This window comes from Agelaius tricolor, unplaced genomic scaffold (genome assembly GCF_023055355.1).
Source record: "Agelaius tricolor isolate 1412-34295 unplaced genomic scaffold, bAgeTri1.0.p SCAF_10, whole genome shotgun sequence".
In the NCBI taxonomy this organism is placed as follows: domain Eukaryota; kingdom Metazoa; phylum Chordata; class Aves; order Passeriformes; family Icteridae; genus Agelaius; species Agelaius tricolor.
The window spans coordinates 36,200,316-36,218,085 of record NW_027269270.1 but is presented as its reverse complement, the minus strand read 5'-3'; the positions used below and the strand labels follow the sequence as shown (position 1 = coordinate 36,218,085).

The window sequence follows — 17,770 nt, the reverse complement described above, 5'->3', positions numbered from 1 at the left end:
AGTCATGCATATGCCCTCATAGATCCATAGAAAAGAGCAGGGATTTAACCACTAGAAAAATGTTGGTAACGTTTCCTCTTTGCTAATTTTCTCTCCTGTTGATGTTTGTATGTTTTCTTTAGAGGAAAAATTTTCCAGTGTGCTCTCATCCTTTCTGAACAAACATGACCAGTCTTAATTTACAGAATTTATTCTGAAACTTTCAAACTTACTATTTTATAGATATTGTAACGGTACTCAATGAGGAATGTTATGGTGGAGTGCGAGTTCTCTTTTGTCTCTTGTCATCTCTTTGGAAAAAATGGGATGATAAAAAAGCAGCTGAAAATCAAAATACCTATCTTTAAAAAGAGGTCTAAAGCCTTCTTTTTAACAGTGGCTGTCACCTAGGATTCAGAACAGTGAAAGACCAGGCTTCAGCCATCGATCACAGAGTGTGCAATCAAATAAAATGCTATAAAACAGAGCATGAGATGGTACAGACTAAACACGGAAGGCCAGTCATTTACGGAATGCTTCCTGGGCACAGTGACTCCGAGGAAGTGACTTTGTCTTCCTCAAAACGTGTAGGTGCCGGCTAAACCATTTATTATGTATAAGTTGCTGAGCGTGTGTGTGAAGGCGGGGGGGGAGATGGGGTAAGTTACCTGACGGCTGCTGGGCCTGGGGGAGCGCTCTTTGCTGGAGCTCCCCTTCGCTCTGCTCGAGGGCCGCGCCTGTGGCGGGCGGAGGCCGGGCTGAGGCGGTCACCGCGTCCATCTCAGCCGCAGAGCGTGGCCCCGCTGCCCGCTCGGACAGTGCTCTGACGTGAGGGCGCGGCAGTGGCCGGGATAGCATCCGGCCCCGCCAGCATGCCACAGGCGCTGGCACCGCCTGCGCCCACGTAGGGTTCGTGCCAAGGCAGCCATAGCGCCGGCGGCTGTTGTGCGGCTCCGCGCTGGAGCTGAGGGTGCGGAGGGCTGAAGGTCGCACGATCCGCGCCCGCGCTGCCTCGGGGCCGGGACCAATGGCGGCGCTAGAGCGGGAAGCTCCGGGTCCCCCCGCGGCCGGCGCGCAGTGGCGCGGCCCGGAGCGGGGCGGGTCGGCCCGGAGCGCACCATGACGGAAGGCCGGGGGGGGCACCGCGCTTGCGCAGCTCTCTGGGCCGTGCGGGGTGGCCGAGGCAGGAGGCGCCGCGGTCGGAGCGCGGTTGGTGCGGGCGGGATCCCCTCATGGCCGGCCCGGGGCCGTGACTGGTGACCGCGGGGTCCTCCCGCAGCCGGGGCATGGTCTTGTTTACCCGACACGTGCCACTGGAGCTCGGGGTGACTCCGCCGACCTTCCGAGAGCGTCCCGGCCGCGCTGCCGGCGCGATGGGTTGGGTGGGGCGAGGCTGCGGGAAAGAGCAGTAGGGAAGGGGCTGCCAGCCGTGTCGAGAATTGCTGCAGCTGTTCCCGTGGGCCGCTGCTGCTGGTTTGTGGATTATAAAAAAAAATACGTAATTGCCAGAGATGATGCTGTGGTGCTGAACATCTCTCTGGTGACGAATGCTCCCGCTGCTCCTAGCTCCCTCAGTCGATTTATTGATACTGAAACCTCTTGTTCTTAGGTTTGCTTTTCTGCAGTGAGCTCCTGAAATTCTTCTGACAGTGAGATCAAGGTGCCTTTTTCAGCTCATCTTTCCAGATGTTAAGTTTTCTCTGACTCTTTGGTTTCTCGTAGTTGAAGAAAATATGTTTATTTTCTTTCTGCAGCTATCTTATTGATACTTTTTTATTTGTTTAATGGTTTTAGAGTGGTAGTAAAACTGAGCATCCTGAAGCTGAAGTAGGTAGTCTTCAATGATCTTGTCTTTAACTAAATCGGTGTGCCATGCACTGTCTGAAGAGAATGAGTATTTTGCCCTTACATATGTACCTTTGTGTCTGTAGGTATATGTACGTACCTCTGCATATGTGTGCATACATTTATACATACTTACATGTCCACATACATACAAGCGTGTGTGTGTGTGTATGTTTCTATGCAAAAAAAAAAAAAAAAAAGCGTGAGTATATATAGTTTTGTTTGCAGATGCCTCAGCACTGAAATTATTATTCAGAATGAAACACTTATCTAAAACAGCAGACTATTATATAAGTTAATTCAATATAAATAGTATTTCTGGGTTTTCATTATAAACAGCTTATAAGAGCTATAGGTACTTCATTTTGGCTCTGTGCATTTGGGGATTTCCTGGACCTCAGCAGTGTAAATCACTTGTCTGATACAATTTAAACTGGTTCTAGCAGTTTTACATCCTGGAAAAATGCATGTGAATTTCACATTGCCTTTTGTTATTCTGTGTAGCAGCAAATGCAATTTCTGCAGAGGTTCCAATGTTGATCACCCAATTAATATTCACATTTTGACTTAAATGTTTTAGTCAGGCTGGTCAAACTTTGGATTGGCAACACAAGTATGTGGTATTGTGCTGATGTTTTGCCATCACTACTGTTGCTATCTGTGAAAGTAAGCAGAAGGGAGCTCTTGGACAAATTCAAACAAAAAGGAAAAGGATGCAAGTAAGGACAGGTACATTGGGAGGACTACAGAGAGATCTTTCGGGCAGTCAGGGATTAGCTTGGGAAGGCTAAGGCTGGGCTGTGAGGATAGTGAAGCCCTGGCACAGGGTGCCCAGAGAAGCTGTGACTGCCCTATCCGTGGAAGCATTCAAGCCCAGGCTGGATGGGGCTTGGAGCAACCTGGGATGAGGAAGGTGTCCCTGCCTATGGCAGGGAGTGAAACTGCATGGGCTTTAAGGTCCCTTTCAACCCAAACTAGTCTGTGATTTTATGATTCTCTGCTTAAACAATGCTAGGTGAAAATCCTACTTTGCAAATAGGTTTTTCTTTCCTTTTTTTTTTTCCTTCAGAAGTTGTCTTGCTAAGGTAGTATGTTTCATTTACGGAACAGGAAAATTAAGTCTGTTTAAATCTTTTTCAGATTTTTTTTTTTCAAATGGCGACATTAATTCACACTTTATCAGATCATAGTGATGATGTCAATTACTGTGCCTTCTCATCATCGTGCTTGGCTACTTGTTCCTTGGACAAAACAATTCGCGTTTATTCTTTGAGCAACTTCGCCGAGCTGCCGTACTCGCCTTTGGAAGGTCACGCGTACGCCGTGCACTGCTGCTGCTTCTCGCCCTCGGGGCTGGTGCTGGCCTCGTGCTCCACGGACGGCACCGCGGCGCTGTGGGACACCCGCGACGGCCGCAGGCTGGCCGTGCTCCAGCAGCCCGGCGCCAGCCCCGTCAGGGTCTGCCGCTTCTCGCCGCGGGCCGCACACCTGCTGGCCGGGGCCGCGGATGGCAGCGTGGTTCTCTGGAACGTGCAGGCCAGGACACTCTACCGGTGAGTGCCAAGCGTTCTCTGACAAATACTTCGTTTCGAGGTGAATGTAGTTCAAGCGGTACGCTCTATGGAATACAAGATATGTAGACTTACACCACCCATGGATATCACAACCAAACGGGGATAGGATTTAGATGACCAAAAGATTATTGATAGGAGAGGGAGAAGTGCTAAGTAGCTTTTTGGTTTTTTAAGTTAAACAATGCAAACTCAAGAAGCTTTAATTTTTACAAGGTTATTGTACATCTTAATCCTGATTTTTTTAAAGTTAATTTCATTGATTTAACATGAGATCAGGATGCATTGCACACTGTATGCATCTGGTTTCTAAAGGGTGGGTCAGCAAACTGTGGTACATAATACACAGTTAGTGGAGCCTGACTGTACTGTGTGCTTTATATTGCATTTGCATATAGTAGTATAAATTAAATGTTTAATTATTAGGAGTTTGGTGTCCAGGAAGGTCTTAGAAGCTTGCTGGTAATCCAGCAACCAGAGTTTGGAAACTATGGACCTGTCCTGAAACTGTACATTTTAAGACATAAAGTGACTGAAAGAAGTATTGGTGCTAAATAAGTTAAGCATGACAGACAGCATTTCACATAGGTTTCCAAGAAACATTTGAAGCAAAGCAGATGAGTATATTAATTGGTGTTGCATAGTTAAAGGCATGAACCTTAGAGCTATCTTCAGAGTCCTCCTTTACATCTCTGTCTTTCAGTGAATTCTTTAGGCCAGTTGTTGTAATCTGTACTTGGGCAAGACATTATTTAGGTTTTAGGGCTTATTATCCAACTAAATTACTCTCTAAAGTTAGAAAAGTAGTTAAGAATTTGAGCAAACTGATGTTTCACTCAGGATTGAGGGAGCAGCTGTTTCTGAAAGACAGAAGTGTTTGATCTTGGTAGTTCCCTGTCAAGCATGTCCCTCATCTTGTGGCCTCTTTGCCTTCCACAGCAGTGATTTATGTGGGAAACTGTACAGTTTTTCAAAATGATTGATTATAGTTACTTGAAATTCTGTAAATCTGGAAATTTGTCCATAAATTGTCCAAGATTTTTGCCACCATGTTTTTTGTAATGCATAAAGAAACACTGAAATGGTTTCTGGTAGTAAAGAGGTACAGATAACCTATTTTTTCCTAGTTTTATCTTTCAGAAAAATTAGGAAATTCAGTCATTAGTATTCTGAAATCTGAGGGTTTGTTTTGAGACATTACTAACGAAGAGATCTCTTTTTTTTTATTCAGAATGCTTGTTGCTGAAGGGAAAACCCCAGAAATATGCAAACAACATTTCTTACAATTGTATGCTCTTAATACATGCAGTGGTGCATATTTTAGACCTACATCCTAATTTTCTTCTAGTTCAATGGTGGATGTATAATGACTACAAAGAAATTATATTGTTATTACAAGCAGAAATTATTCTGCTTTGGTGTTTTCATTGTAGAGAAATAAGAAAAAATTTGAACATTATGATCCTATCCCCTTAACTACTAAAAGTTCATTTCAGAGTGTTAACAGGCCAGCAGTAGTCAACTTTATATCTATTTTGGGATGTGCACGTGTGTATGTATTTTCAGGTGATGAATATTTTTATTGTGATTTGTAATTGCAGGTAGAAAAATGCACATGTCCTGTTTTTAATAGTTGAAATCAGTGTAACATAGAAATCATCAAAGTACTTAAAAATTATGTCAGGGGAAGTTAGTTAACCATCTAATGTAAATCTGTGGTCCTCTGTTTCTTTGAAACAGTTGATTGTGTTGATGCTGAAAATGAGAAAACATTTTACTACACTCTTTTGTCAGTTGACTAAATATATGGATGGTAATTATAATAAAATTACATAAAATTTGCTCCTTATCTACTCAGCTGTTGTAATTGACAGTTCAGATGGTGAAGTAAAGTGGCTATTTAAATAACTTCTGTAGTGGATGTAAACAACAGGAAAGCAAGTTGACTTGTGTGTATTTCTTACTGGTCTCTATTTCCTGTTCAGTAGTAAGTTACAAAACTGGTATTTGGCCTGCAAATTTTAAATTCATGCACAATGCTGTTTATTTTACTGTTGCTTTCAGAGCAGAATCAGCAACTTTTTGTGTGAAAAAATGGAGTTTATAAAAGCTACACTAAAGAAAAAAGATTGTACATATAAAAATGGGAAGCACTGTAGTGGATTTGATAATATTCTTAATAAAAGAATTAAGGGATACAATGCTTTTTAGAAGGTTATGGGTCTGATTAGTGTGACACTGAGTAAAATTTGTCTTCTGTGACATTAAGTTTGACACCTCTGGCAGTAAATAAAATTTCTGTCAGTAAAAGAGCATTAGCAGCTGTTCTACGAAGTATGATGACAGAGTAAATAGTTCTGACATACTTTTCATGTGACTGTTTCTCATGGCTGTGATTTTCTCCCCGCACTTAAAGACTCAGCTGTGCACCCTTGGCTGGGTCTGGTGTCCATTAAAAGGAGTCAGACTCTTTCAATTAACTTTAGGTTATCAGACAACATAAAGGATGTCAGGTTGACCCCACTTCCTTCCTGAGGGTTGACCACTCTTCCATATGTGCTAAAAATTTTCTTTGAAGATCAGTTTTGCAAAGTGCTTTGGCTGACTTAATTAAAATACATAATTTCTTTTCCATCTTGCTTTCCGTTGTGTTCAAGTGGTGCAAAATTAATCCTACATCATAAATCACCAAGTATACCACTCAGGTACACCTTATCATATGGGCTATTAGGTGTTCTCTTTTGTCTCTAAAACAGAAGAATTGTCAGTCTTTTTCCCCCTTGTTTGTGTACATGTAAATCTGTATTAATTATAGTTGTATATTTATCTTTGACTTTTAAAATGTATCCTGCCATAGAATTTTAACAGCACATTGTGCCTTTTAAGTGTTAAATCCATGCAAATTGTCTTTAGTTTGAAAATTATTTTAACACTCAGTTAAAATTATTGCCTTGGGCCTCCATCTCATGTTTTTCCTCCTGCTGTCAGAGCTGGTCTGGTCCCTGCTGCAGAGCTTATTTCGCTCTCCTTTCATAGCTGGTTTGGGTTTCTCTTTCCTCTGTTAGCTAGTTCCAAAGTGCAAACCATAGAAGAGTTTGGCTTATTGCATCAGACTGCATTTGAGAGGTCACTTTGTAGAACTTTAACTACTCTCAATTCAAATCCTGTGTACTCTTGCTTTTCAGATCCGGGAAGGTTAAAGGTGGTTCTTTGATGGCTTGTGCATTTTCTCCCAATGGAGACTTCTTTGTCACTGGATCATCTAGTGGTGATTTAACCATTTGGGATGATAAAATGAGATGCCTGTATAATGAAAAAGCACATGATCTTGGAGTTACCTGCTGTGATATTTCTTCACATCCAGTATCTGGTTAGTTACTCAACTCATCAGGGGGAACATTTTTAAAAAGAGATGTTTATTTCTCCCTAGCTCTTGTTTTTGTATTATTTTTGCCATTGGTGCTCAAGATACAAATGACCTTGTGAAGAGCTGATGTTTTGGAATATTCTGAATATTCTTAAGTAAAGGTTGTGGTCAGGTGGGTGGCAAGAAATGTACTAGGTCAACAGACAAGGTGATAACTTTGAGTAGCTAATCGCCCCCATGGCAGACACGGGTGTTAGGAGATGCAGTGTTTGATTACTATTCCCACTTGTCTCTTTCATACTTTGGTTCCCAAGGAGCAGGACTGGATTAAAACAATGCAGAGAGCTGTAAATCTAATAAGCTAAATGCTTGAACTTTGGAATATGAACAGATAGGCTATTTTCCTGCACCTGACTTTGTCATTTAGAGGAATTTGGGGGAGTAATGAGCCCAGAATCTCCTGCATTCCCCTAAGATGTTCAAAAATCTTGGAGCTGTTTTAGCATTTGATCACATAGTCATTTGCTTCTAATGGAGGTTAGGAAATTGGGAAGAAATCTCTTTGTCAGGAAGCAATGAAGCGACTTCACTTAACAACCTTGTATGTATACTTTTGTGCTTTCCAGATCTTCATAGACATATTTAGACTTTTATATTCAGAATACACAAGCAGCCCTTTCAAAGACCCCAAAATTTGTAACTGAGCAGCCACTTGCATCTTCAAGTGCTGGACCTGGCAATAAGTACTACTGTGTGTGTACCACCCTGTCTAAGGAGGTGATGCAGAGCAGAAGAAAACAGGAGAGAAGCAGTGGGAAAGAAAGCAGGAGGAACCTGAGGAAGAAGGATGTGAACATACACTTCAGAACAGAGAATTAGTGATTGACAATACCAAATCAAACATATATATGCCCTCTGAAAGGTGTAGGATCTTACTTGATGAAAATACTACACAAAAAACTCCATCATGAACTAAGAGTTGCATCTGAGACCAAAACATATGTTGCAGCTGAAACAGATCGGAGTGTAATTTCCACCACTCCATTTCATATTGAGATTATTCTCTAGGTTTAAAAAATACAGCCTTCTGCCAAGATAAACAGGCAACAAAGCAGGTATTTCCTGCACTGTGGATTTGTTCTGGCTGATTTCTGATAATTTTTGATTTTTCAATCTATATATTACTGAAAGTCAACATATTTCTTTTTGTGTGTTGCTGTTTAGTCATCAATGGTTGAACCTTCTGGGATTTTTGGCAGATTTAATACTTTATGAAATGCATACAAGTAGTGCTTATCCAGAACAATTATAGATAGTTTTAAACTATATTTTAAACTATATTTAAGATAGTTTTATCTCTCTTTACCTGCTTAATTCAGAGCAAGTTTTGATCCAGAGTGTCTGATAGGTTCTTTGTGCTTTAGGCTGTAATAGGTGATTCTTCTGCCTTTGAAGTGGATTCAGTCACAGTTGCCTAGGAGCTCATGGCATCTAGAGCTGTTGTGGTGGAGTTTGGTGGAGTTACCATCTTAAGGAGTATAGGTCAGGTAAGGAATAGAGGCAGGCTCCTGCACTTTAGGAAGGCAGACTTCCAGCTCTCCAGAGAGGTTGCCAGTGGGATCCCCTGGGAGACTGCCCTCAGGGACAAAGGAATGGAACAGAGTTGGCAGATCTTTAGGAAGGTCTTCTACTGAGTGCAAGAGTCCGTGGTCCCCAGGAGTCAGAAACTGGGCAAGGAGGGCAAGAGATTTGCATGGCTGAGTCAAGAACTGCTGGTCAAACTAAAAGGCAAGAAGTGCATGCCCAGGCAGTGGGAGCAAAGATGTGTAACCTGGGAAAAGTAAAGAGATGAGTTACGATTGTGTAGGGAGGGGATGAGGAAGGCCGAGGTGAAGCTGGAACTGAACCTGGCAAGTGATGCAATGTTCCCAGCCCCTCACCCACCAGCAGCCCCAAATCCTTCTTGGCAGGGCTGCTCTCCACTGTTCACCCCCCAGCCTGGATTGTCACTGGGGCTTGCCCCAGTCCGGCTGCTGCACCAGCACCTGGGATCCCCATGGGCCAGCACTCGGGCTTGTCCAGGTTCCTCTGGGGTCCTCCGGATCCTTGTCCTTCTTGTGTCACCTGCACCACTCAGCTTGATGTCATCTCCAAATTTTCTGAGGGTGTGCTTGCTTCCTTCTTGTGCCTATTAAATAAATGCAGATATTACATGGCACTGTTCCCAATACAGAACCCACCCAGAGACACCACTGGACACCACTGGTCCATTGGGACTCTGAGCCATTCACCACTACCCTGAGGATGCAACCATCCAACCACTTTCTTGTGCATCTAACAGTCCAGTCGTGGAACATGATTCAGAAATGTTCATAGCCACTGAATCCAGAAGGGAAAGCTATAAAACTATTGTTGTATTTCACACTTAATGCAGTATTTACTGAGTGTTTGGCTGGACTGCAGTCATGAAATGTCAGTTTATAAAAGTGAAAAGTTAAATGTGTACAAGTATGAAAATTCCCTGTCAGATACTCTCAAATTTTGTATGTGTATGTGGTTAATTTTGAGAATTGCGGAACTGTAGAAAAAATGGATATAACCATATAATTTAGATTTAAAGACCCTAGCCGTATAATTAGAGGATTCAAACATTTCCCACCAAGAAAATTTAAAACATGAGCACAGCTCTATTCTTAATCTACTTATTCAGAAAAGAGTATAATGATACCTATTTGTTACGTCCAAACTATTTTAGAACTTCTGCAATGATTTTATGCTGATGTACTTTACTGATCTGCTGTTATTTTCAATGTTTCTGACTCCCATTTATATATTTTAATTTTATCAGATAGTGAAAATGGATTCAAATACTTCCAGATGGCTTCCTGTGGACAAGATAATCATATCAAACTCTGGCTTATTTTGTTTGCAGATTCCTTAGGTTTGTATAGAAATGTTTTTTGGATCTACCAATGTCTTAGGTCTTTAGTGACAATTTAAATCGAAAATCAAATTTGTACTACTGGATTCACAGCCAAACTAACCACAAGTTGAAAGTTTTCTTTTAATTATGAGCTGGAGAACAGCTAAGGCATTCAGCACTTTGTGATGCTGTGCCATGTAAATTTTATTTAGCAATCTATTTAACAAGTACTGTAAGTAAAGATTTTAAAAAAATTCTACCATGGCCTTAGCGGGTTGATAGGTTAAAACCTCTTAATCTGCCTGGCAAGGGAGAGGTTTGTGTTCACATTTCAGTATATCCTGGGACTTGAATAAGAGTTGGAGAAAAGAATGTTGGCTCCTGCAAAAACTACGATGTAGAGACTAAGTAAATTTGCCAAAATATCTTCAGTGGGTGCTTTTTTGTAATCTCCTTTATAAAAAAGTGTGTAAGCATTAATACTGTGTGTCCAGATACACATTTAATTATCTAAAACCTTGTGAGACAGGCTAAGACTACAAAGTGATAAAGTTCGAGATATCAAAAGGGGAAGTTGTCTCTATGGTCTTTTTATCCCCTTTTTTGTAAACAATATGTCACAGGGTCACATCTTTGGTGGAGCTTTGGGCTTCTTAGAGCAGCTTGTGTTATACCTGGTCAAATATAGCCATATGTAATAATTTACTTTTTTGTATTTTTAGGTGTTCAGTTAAAATATAAATGCACCCTGAATGGGCACTCTGCCCCAGTTCTGGCTTGTGCATTTTCATGTGATGGACAGATGATAGTCTCGGGGTAAGCAGCACCTTGTTAAAATGTCAGGCTGTCCAGGTTCGTGCTTCAATATTGTAAAACAGAAAGTTCAAAAGAGTTAAAAATTTCTAAATATTTCTTATCAATAATTAAGGAATAGTTCTGTGACCTCTAGAGCTGTTGAAGTGTCTTTACAATCAGTCTGTGTCTTGTGGGTGATTGAGTTTGAAATCTTGGGTTGTGGAAAAAGTTAATGAAACACTTTCCTTTTCCTTCTCTGCATCACTTTCATGTCAATGTATTTTTTTAAGGTCTGTGGACAAGTGCGTCATAATCTATGAAACTGTAAGTATAGCATAATACAGGATCATTTGTTGGGGTTGTCTTTAAATATAAGCACTGCTTCTGCAGTGTTGTAGCAATGAAAAAATACTAAAGAATACAAATTATACTAAGCCAAATGCTTACTGTGCATTTGGGGGCAGGAGGGGAAGGAGTCTAAGGAAAAATATCTTCTGAGAGTTGATCAATCTTTCTCACTTTCTATTTACATTGTGAGGATTTGTCCGTTGATTTCTCTGCAGCAGGGTGTTAATTAATTCCATACTTTTACAAGATTCATATTGAAGTGGAAGGATTTTTTCTTATCCTAACTTTAGCTTAGCTTCCAAAGCACAGAAAACTGTAACTTTTGACATAAAATCAGGAATGGTGAACATAAAAATTCTGTAGTTAGCTATATGTAAAGTGCAAATAGAAGCATAATAAAGAATTCAAGAAAATTTTTATATTAAGCACAATGTCTTTAAAACCTATTGTTTAAGCATTTTCTATAGTAACGGTGTTATCTCCTTTATGATTCACCTGTAAGTGATAAATATGCCTTTAATATTTTATAGTATTAAAAATAATAATTTTGCTGAAAATGACAGATGAAAAAATTTTAAACTTCTTCAGCTTGCTCTGCACATATTTGTTGTATTGATACCATTTTTAAATTAGCATTAAAGTTTTTCACCAAAATCACTAATACAATACCAGCAAAGTTTTTGGCCCAGTTATTTTAGTAGTTTAGACAGGTATGTAAGATGTCCTCTAGAGTTCAGGAGCCTCAGAAAACTGGAAGATGAAGGAAACCGCAGCCTAAATGTTTCTTAATACTGTTCATCAGCTTTTGTGGCCTTAGGTTTTTATTAAATGGGACAATAACTTTTCTAGTTCTGAAATTCTCCTTTGGATATACTCAAAACCTGCCTGGACACCTGCTCTAGGTGATGCTGCTTTAGCAGAGGGGTTGGACTAAATGATCTCCAGGGGTCCCCAACCATCCTGTGATTCTGTGGGGAAAAGTGGGGACTTTTAAATAAACCTTTGTGGGAGGGAGAGAGATTTCAACCTATATTAGGGAACTTTAATCATGTTGGACAGCTCAAAATATTGGAGTGCTGACTGATCAATTAGTGATTCAGAATAATTTTGCTCATCATCTTTCCAACCTGTCTGTACCTGTCAAAGAAATGCTATTTTTCATAGGAGGGAAAATCTTTCCATAATAAGTTAAAACTGCCAAAATTCAGGAATTTCATTTTTTAGTTAGTATTTCATGGCCAAATAGAGAATAGGCCAAATAGGTGTGGTTAATTATTGGTCCAGTTGAAGGCTTGTGAGTTGACCCCCACAATGACCCTTTTGGTCATTTCTAATACAAGATTTATAGAAGAAATGTCTTTATCTACACAACCAAGCAGCCAATATGGATTTAATTCAGTCAGTGTTCCAGCACTCTTCTGCCTGCATGTTCCACGCTGGCTGATTGTGCAGGGGAACAAGGCTCCAGGGCATCAAATAGGGGCTTAAAGCAGGAAAGTCAAGTTGTATTTCTGATTCTGCTGCTGTTCAGCTTTGTCAAAGTTGTGTAACTTCTCAGAAGGTACCTTCTGTCACCTTTCAAGAAGCAATATTCCCTGTTTTGAAAGGAAGCAAACAAGTGAAGAAACACTTTTTTTATTCTTTAAGATTTAAAATCACAAAAACTTTTTTACAGAGTACTGGCAATACCCTTCATATTTTGTCTCAGCATACAAGGTAAGTAACCAGCATGATTATTCTGTTTCATAAATAAAAGAAATCCTTTTCTAATGAATTTTCAGACTTTTTTTCATTTGTAGATATGTTACAACTTGTGCTTTTGCACCACGTAGTCCTTTACTTGCCACAGGCTCAATGGATAAAACTGTGCACATATGGCAGCTTGACCTTAAGCAACCCTGTGCAGGTCAGTGTGTGAAGTATTTGAAATCTGTTCTTTTAAATTCAAAACACCTTCTGAAGATGCAAAAATCCCTTTCTTACCTGCACTTAATGTGTAACATCAGGATTGTGTGCATGCTTTTTATCTTCTAAGTAACCTGACTAATGCCCAGAAGAGGTCTTCTCTTTTTGTTGTTTTGTAAAGAAAAAAATACTAGACGTATTTTAGTTTTAATAATTTGGTCTGTCTGTTTTTCTGATATTTGCAATTGCTTATTTTTTGGCATTTAAGAGGTGAATGTTATTGCCAGTGTTGAAGCACTTCTTGGACACGCGTAATTTGTGACAAGTTGAAAATATGCTAATTGCAAGTGTAATTGTCAATTAGAAATGCACCTTACCAGTTGTTATAGGTGAAAAACTAATTGTACAAATGACGTTAGTGCCATTAATATAGGATAACTAATGGTACAAATTACACCAGCACCTCAAGTGTGTGGAACAAAGGTACATTTTGTCTTTTTTCAAACCACAACAGTAAGTTTGGATTTTGGTGTGCCTTCTAAGGATGTGCAAGGTGATTCCAGTGTCTGCTAGCACTTTTCTGGTTGTTTGTTAAATTCAGATTTGACAGAAGTGTAGGCATCTAAGAGATTAAATTCCTCTAAACTTTGAAAATTGACAGGTAAAAGGTAAACCCAAATTACTGCCCTCCCTCACGAAAGAATCTCTAAGAAGCATTTATTTTCTTAGTTGAAGAATGTATAGTACTGAGAACACTTAAAAACAGGATCTATTAATGACCTTGTTTCGTTGAACTGAGAATTTCATTGTTGTTTGCTTTTGGGGGGTTGTGATGAGTTGGGTTTTTTTTGTGGGGGAGGGAGGATAGTGTTGTTTTTAATTTGGGTTTGTTTTGTTTTGTTTTTTAACTCTTTTTCATTTTCAAAGGAGGTACTGTAGAAAATGAGTCAAAGGTGGCTATTGAGGACTGGTCGGAGGATGATGTTTCAGCCTGGCTCTGTGCACAGGATTTAGCAGACTTTGTTGGACTGTTCAAAATGAATAATATTGATGGCAAGGAACTACTGAATCTTACTAAAGAAAGTCTTGCTAATGAATTAAAAATTGGTAAGAGTATTGAAATCCAAATAGGTTTTAATCTCTAGAGTACTTTGAAATGTTGGAATGAAAACAAGTTAGGAGTTCCATAAATGGATTTTTCCCCCCCTGAAATGCCTTTCTTATTTCATTTCCAGGGCTGTTAAAAACCCCCTTATTTTACATTGTTCACAGTATTCCTTTTTTTTGTGTGTGTTTGCTCATACCTGGTGGCGTACAGTGCACTTCCACTAATGATACTGTTAAATGGTCTTACCTGATTTTGTTTCTATTTTCCTTGTTTGATCTTGTATTATTAAGCTGTGGAAAAGGAATTTCAGCTATGCTCTATAATTCATGTTTCTCACTTTGGTAAATAGGGTAGTCTATAGTTTTTCCTATCAGTCTGCAGAAGTGCAATGTTTAGAATTGCGGGTGGTTGCCAACCTTGAATTGAACAGTGACATTCCTAAGTGTGCATTTGATGATGACTTTTGGTAAAGACCAAGCAAAGCTTGCCTGGCTCAGACAATTTCTAATACATCAGGTTCATACATTGTCCTATTGCTTTATTGCAAAACTGTGATTACATTTTAGAAGGAATCAAAAGGAAGCACCATATAAGTCATGATTCCACAGTGGTCATTATGAAATAAGAAGATTTAAAATAGTGAACTGCACTGGAACTTTCAAAATGCAAGTTCTCTATTACTTTTGATGGCCAGATTTAGATGTAAATTAGGTGCTAATACATTCGTGAAAGTGAGGTCAAGTATGACAAAAGCCTGAATGAGGTAAGAAACCTATTAAAAAGTACAGCTGGATATTTTTTGTTGTAGGAAGACTGCTCCCTTCCTTTCTGTGTGTGTGGAATTGGTCCATATTGGATCATACTATCTCTGTGTAACAGCTGGCTTTGTTGAAATCTAGAAATAACAGAAATGCTGGGAATCTGTCAGGAATTGTCATCCATGAAAGACACTTGGCTTCCTCAGTTTAGGCAAACATTTTCCTTAGCATTGAAGTAGTATAAAACTTTGTTGCAGCAATTGCCAGCTGAGGCTAATCAGATAACGCTGACTAGAAAGTTCTGTGAGAATTGAATGTAGTGTGACTTGCTACAAAGAGATTCTCTGTGGGGAGAAGGTATAGAAAGGTATAGAAATTATGGCCTCATATATTTGACTTTAAAAATTGCTCTTTATCTGCCATAGCTCAAGCATTTACAAAGTAGGAAAATACTATATGCCTAAGATGAACAACATTTTTTGTGTTATTCATATTCCTTTTTAACTAAATTTTAGGTGTCTACCACCATACAAATGCTTGAATGAGCATGTTCTTTCTCTCCTTGATAACCTGTTTTCTTTCCTCTGAGACTGTGATGTAAGATCTTGCTAAAGACCTCTACAAGTTTTTCACAGTCTGTGCAGTTTGGAGAACATCAGTGTTCTGATGTTCTGCAGGCTCAGGCACCTTTGATTTGTGCCTTTGTAAGCCCAGACAGAGCTGCCCAGCAGGTGTAGTGTATGTTTGAGCAGGGGTGTGGAATGCCAGTGTGAAGGCGAAGGGAGATCCAGTCTCTCCTGCTCCCTTTGGAGGTGCACATCTGTCCCTTCCCAGCGGCACCGCTCGGGCCCTGCCAGGGCCAGCCCTGCAGTGGCTGTGGCTGCAGGGCAGCGCTGCTCTCGCGCTCTGCACCCTGCACGGCCACCAGGCCACTGCTCTGCCATGGCTCTGCTACACTTGCGCTGCTTTTACTGATGGTTTTCATCACTACCCAAAGCTGCTGTTGCCCAGCAGAGAGAGAACCTGTGGCAGAGCTGACTGGAGTGGGAGCCAGGGCTTTTGGTTTAGGGGGTGGTGAGATGGAGCTATGTCTCCTGTAACATGGATGCTGACTATTCCAAAACCTGACCTCTTTGCCTTACCTGTTGTGCTGTCCACTTCATGTACAAATCATTTTTCAGAGTCTCTAGGCCTGCGCAGTAAAGTTCTCCAGAAAATTGAAGAACTGAGGATGACAATGACCTCGGTTTCTGTTCCTGATGAGTTCCTATGTCCTATAACAAGAGAGCTTATGAAAGATCCTGTCATTGCCACAGGTATGTCTCTACGTGACATAGACTAAAACTAATTACTTGAGGGTAAAGATAGGCCCATTTTTGTATTCCCACACCTATTTAACAGCAGACTTAGAAAGATAAACTATTCTAAATAGCTGTAGCAACAAACCAGAATTGTGATAAACATTTAATTTGCTGAATTACAGCTCTGATATGGAGAAAAATACTCTTATCAAGCAACTTCTTCCTTTTCTTAATGTGCCTCCCTCTATGTGCCTTTGTAACTATAATTACAAGCCTAATTACAGTGTTGGCTCAGTTAATGCAAAATGGAATTGTGCATTCAGTAGGGCAAAAAGGAAACAAATCAAACCAGCCCCCCACAAAAAAAACCCCCAAAAAACCCAAAAAACCCCAGGCTCATTTCTATGCTTAGCACACCATCTGTAGGGCACTTAAAAGTTTGTACAGAACGAGACTCCTATAAATGCAGCAGCCATTGGAACTGTGATATGTCAGCAGCATAAGATGTTACATAGTTAAAACATTTTATGAAGAACTATTGTTTTGTAGTTCTGTTCCTGGGGGGAGAGGGAAGGTAAGCATAGAAACATCAGATCAGTATTTTTTTTTTGTTGCTCTGTAAACAGTAACTAACTTCATCTGGTTCTGAGGTATTAGGCAGACTTCTGAGAACTAAACTGGCCAAAATACAAAGACATTTGCTAACTGCTGGAGTGATAGCTGCTTTATTCAGTAAGGAGTAAGGAGACAAGAGGAGGGGCATAAGGCCCAGGCTTGTATTCTACCACAGATATTCCTGGGTGACTGACACTTAGCTGGGGCCTAATTTTTGCTCTTTAAGGATCAGATGGTTCAGCTACAAACTCTTAAGAGCCAAAGTCCTGAACCTGGGCAGGTGGTGAGGGCTCTGCACAGGCACAGCTCAGGGCTGGGTCAGCCACGTGGACAAGGCCCCTGTTCAGCAAAGCAGAAGGCTTTAGCTGTGTTAGGCAATTGAGTTAGGGAATCAGCTTTTACTTCACATTATGGATCATTCAAACTGAAAAGAAAGTCTTATTTAACTTGTGCATAATATATTTTGGTGCTTTGCAGGCAGAGATAGATATATGAAACTAGCCAGAACTGTTTGTATCCACTGTAAAGATTTCACATAGAGTGCACTTATTCTAGATCTCAATTTTCCTGTTTGCATGTATTTATTTCCTTACTTCCCTTTTACATTTAAACAGCTAACATCTGCACAGTGCCACAGTGCCCAAGCCTCTGTAATATGAGCTTTTGTTGATGGTTTCTTTGCAGATGGCTATTCCTATGAAAGGGAAGCAATGGAAAACTGGATCAGCAATAGACGATCTAGTCCCATGACAAATCTTCCTCTCCAGTCTCTTATGCTCACACCAAACAGAACACTAAAAATGGCCATTAGTCGCTGGCTAGAGACTCAGCAGAAATAGTTAAACCACTTAATTTTGAAGTTGTTTGTTAAAATTAATTGAAATTTTATGCAGCTGGAGGAATTAATTGTATCAGAAACAAATGGAAAGCAAAACTTGTGTTTCTCTTCTATCTGTGGCTGGTTCAACCTTCACTGGTGGAAACTCCCAGAACAACTTTTAAGTTCCTGGTAGTTCTGCTTTGTGGTATTTCTGTTTAAGAATCAAGTACTCAAACTCAGTTTTTCAAATAAAATTTTCTTATAATTTTTACTATGTTTATGAGTTTTGAGTCTTCATCTTGCCAAGTCAGTCTTTCAGAAGGTAAGAAATAACAAAGTACAGGATCTGTATTTCTTTTTCTACTCTAACAAACCAAAATGTGTCTTCCTCTGTTCCCCATTACTGGACATATAGTTGGAAAAGCTGGGAGAGAG

General features: G+C 40.1%; 1 protein-coding gene across 3 annotated transcripts; it reads left to right on the top strand.

Moving 5' to 3' along the window:
* The first annotated feature begins 875 nt into the window (after positions 1 to 875).
* WDSUB1 (WD repeat, sterile alpha motif and U-box domain containing 1) lies at positions 876 to 17,609 on the top strand. 3 transcript variants are annotated; one of them, XM_071435582.1, is made up of 11 exons: positions 876 to 1,639; positions 2,965 to 3,377; positions 6,581 to 6,765; positions 9,611 to 9,703; positions 10,408 to 10,501; positions 10,771 to 10,804; positions 12,504 to 12,544; positions 12,628 to 12,734; positions 13,661 to 13,840; positions 15,781 to 15,915; positions 17,200 to 17,609. In XM_071435582.1, exons 2-11 carry the CDS (start codon positions 2,980 to 2,982, stop codon positions 17,352 to 17,354), a joined length of 1,422 nt encoding a protein of 473 aa, XP_071291683.1. In that variant the 5' UTR covers positions 876 to 1,639; positions 2,965 to 2,979; the 3' UTR covers positions 17,355 to 17,609. The 3 variants fall into 3 exon arrangements, with proteins under 3 accessions (XP_071291683.1, XP_071291682.1, XP_071291684.1); XM_071435581.1 differs by having other exon boundaries at positions 876 to 3,377; XM_071435583.1 differs by lacking the exons at positions 876 to 1,639; positions 2,965 to 3,377; positions 6,581 to 6,765 and adding an exon at positions 8,187 to 8,309.
* Positions 17,610 to 17,770: the final 161 nt, after the last annotated feature.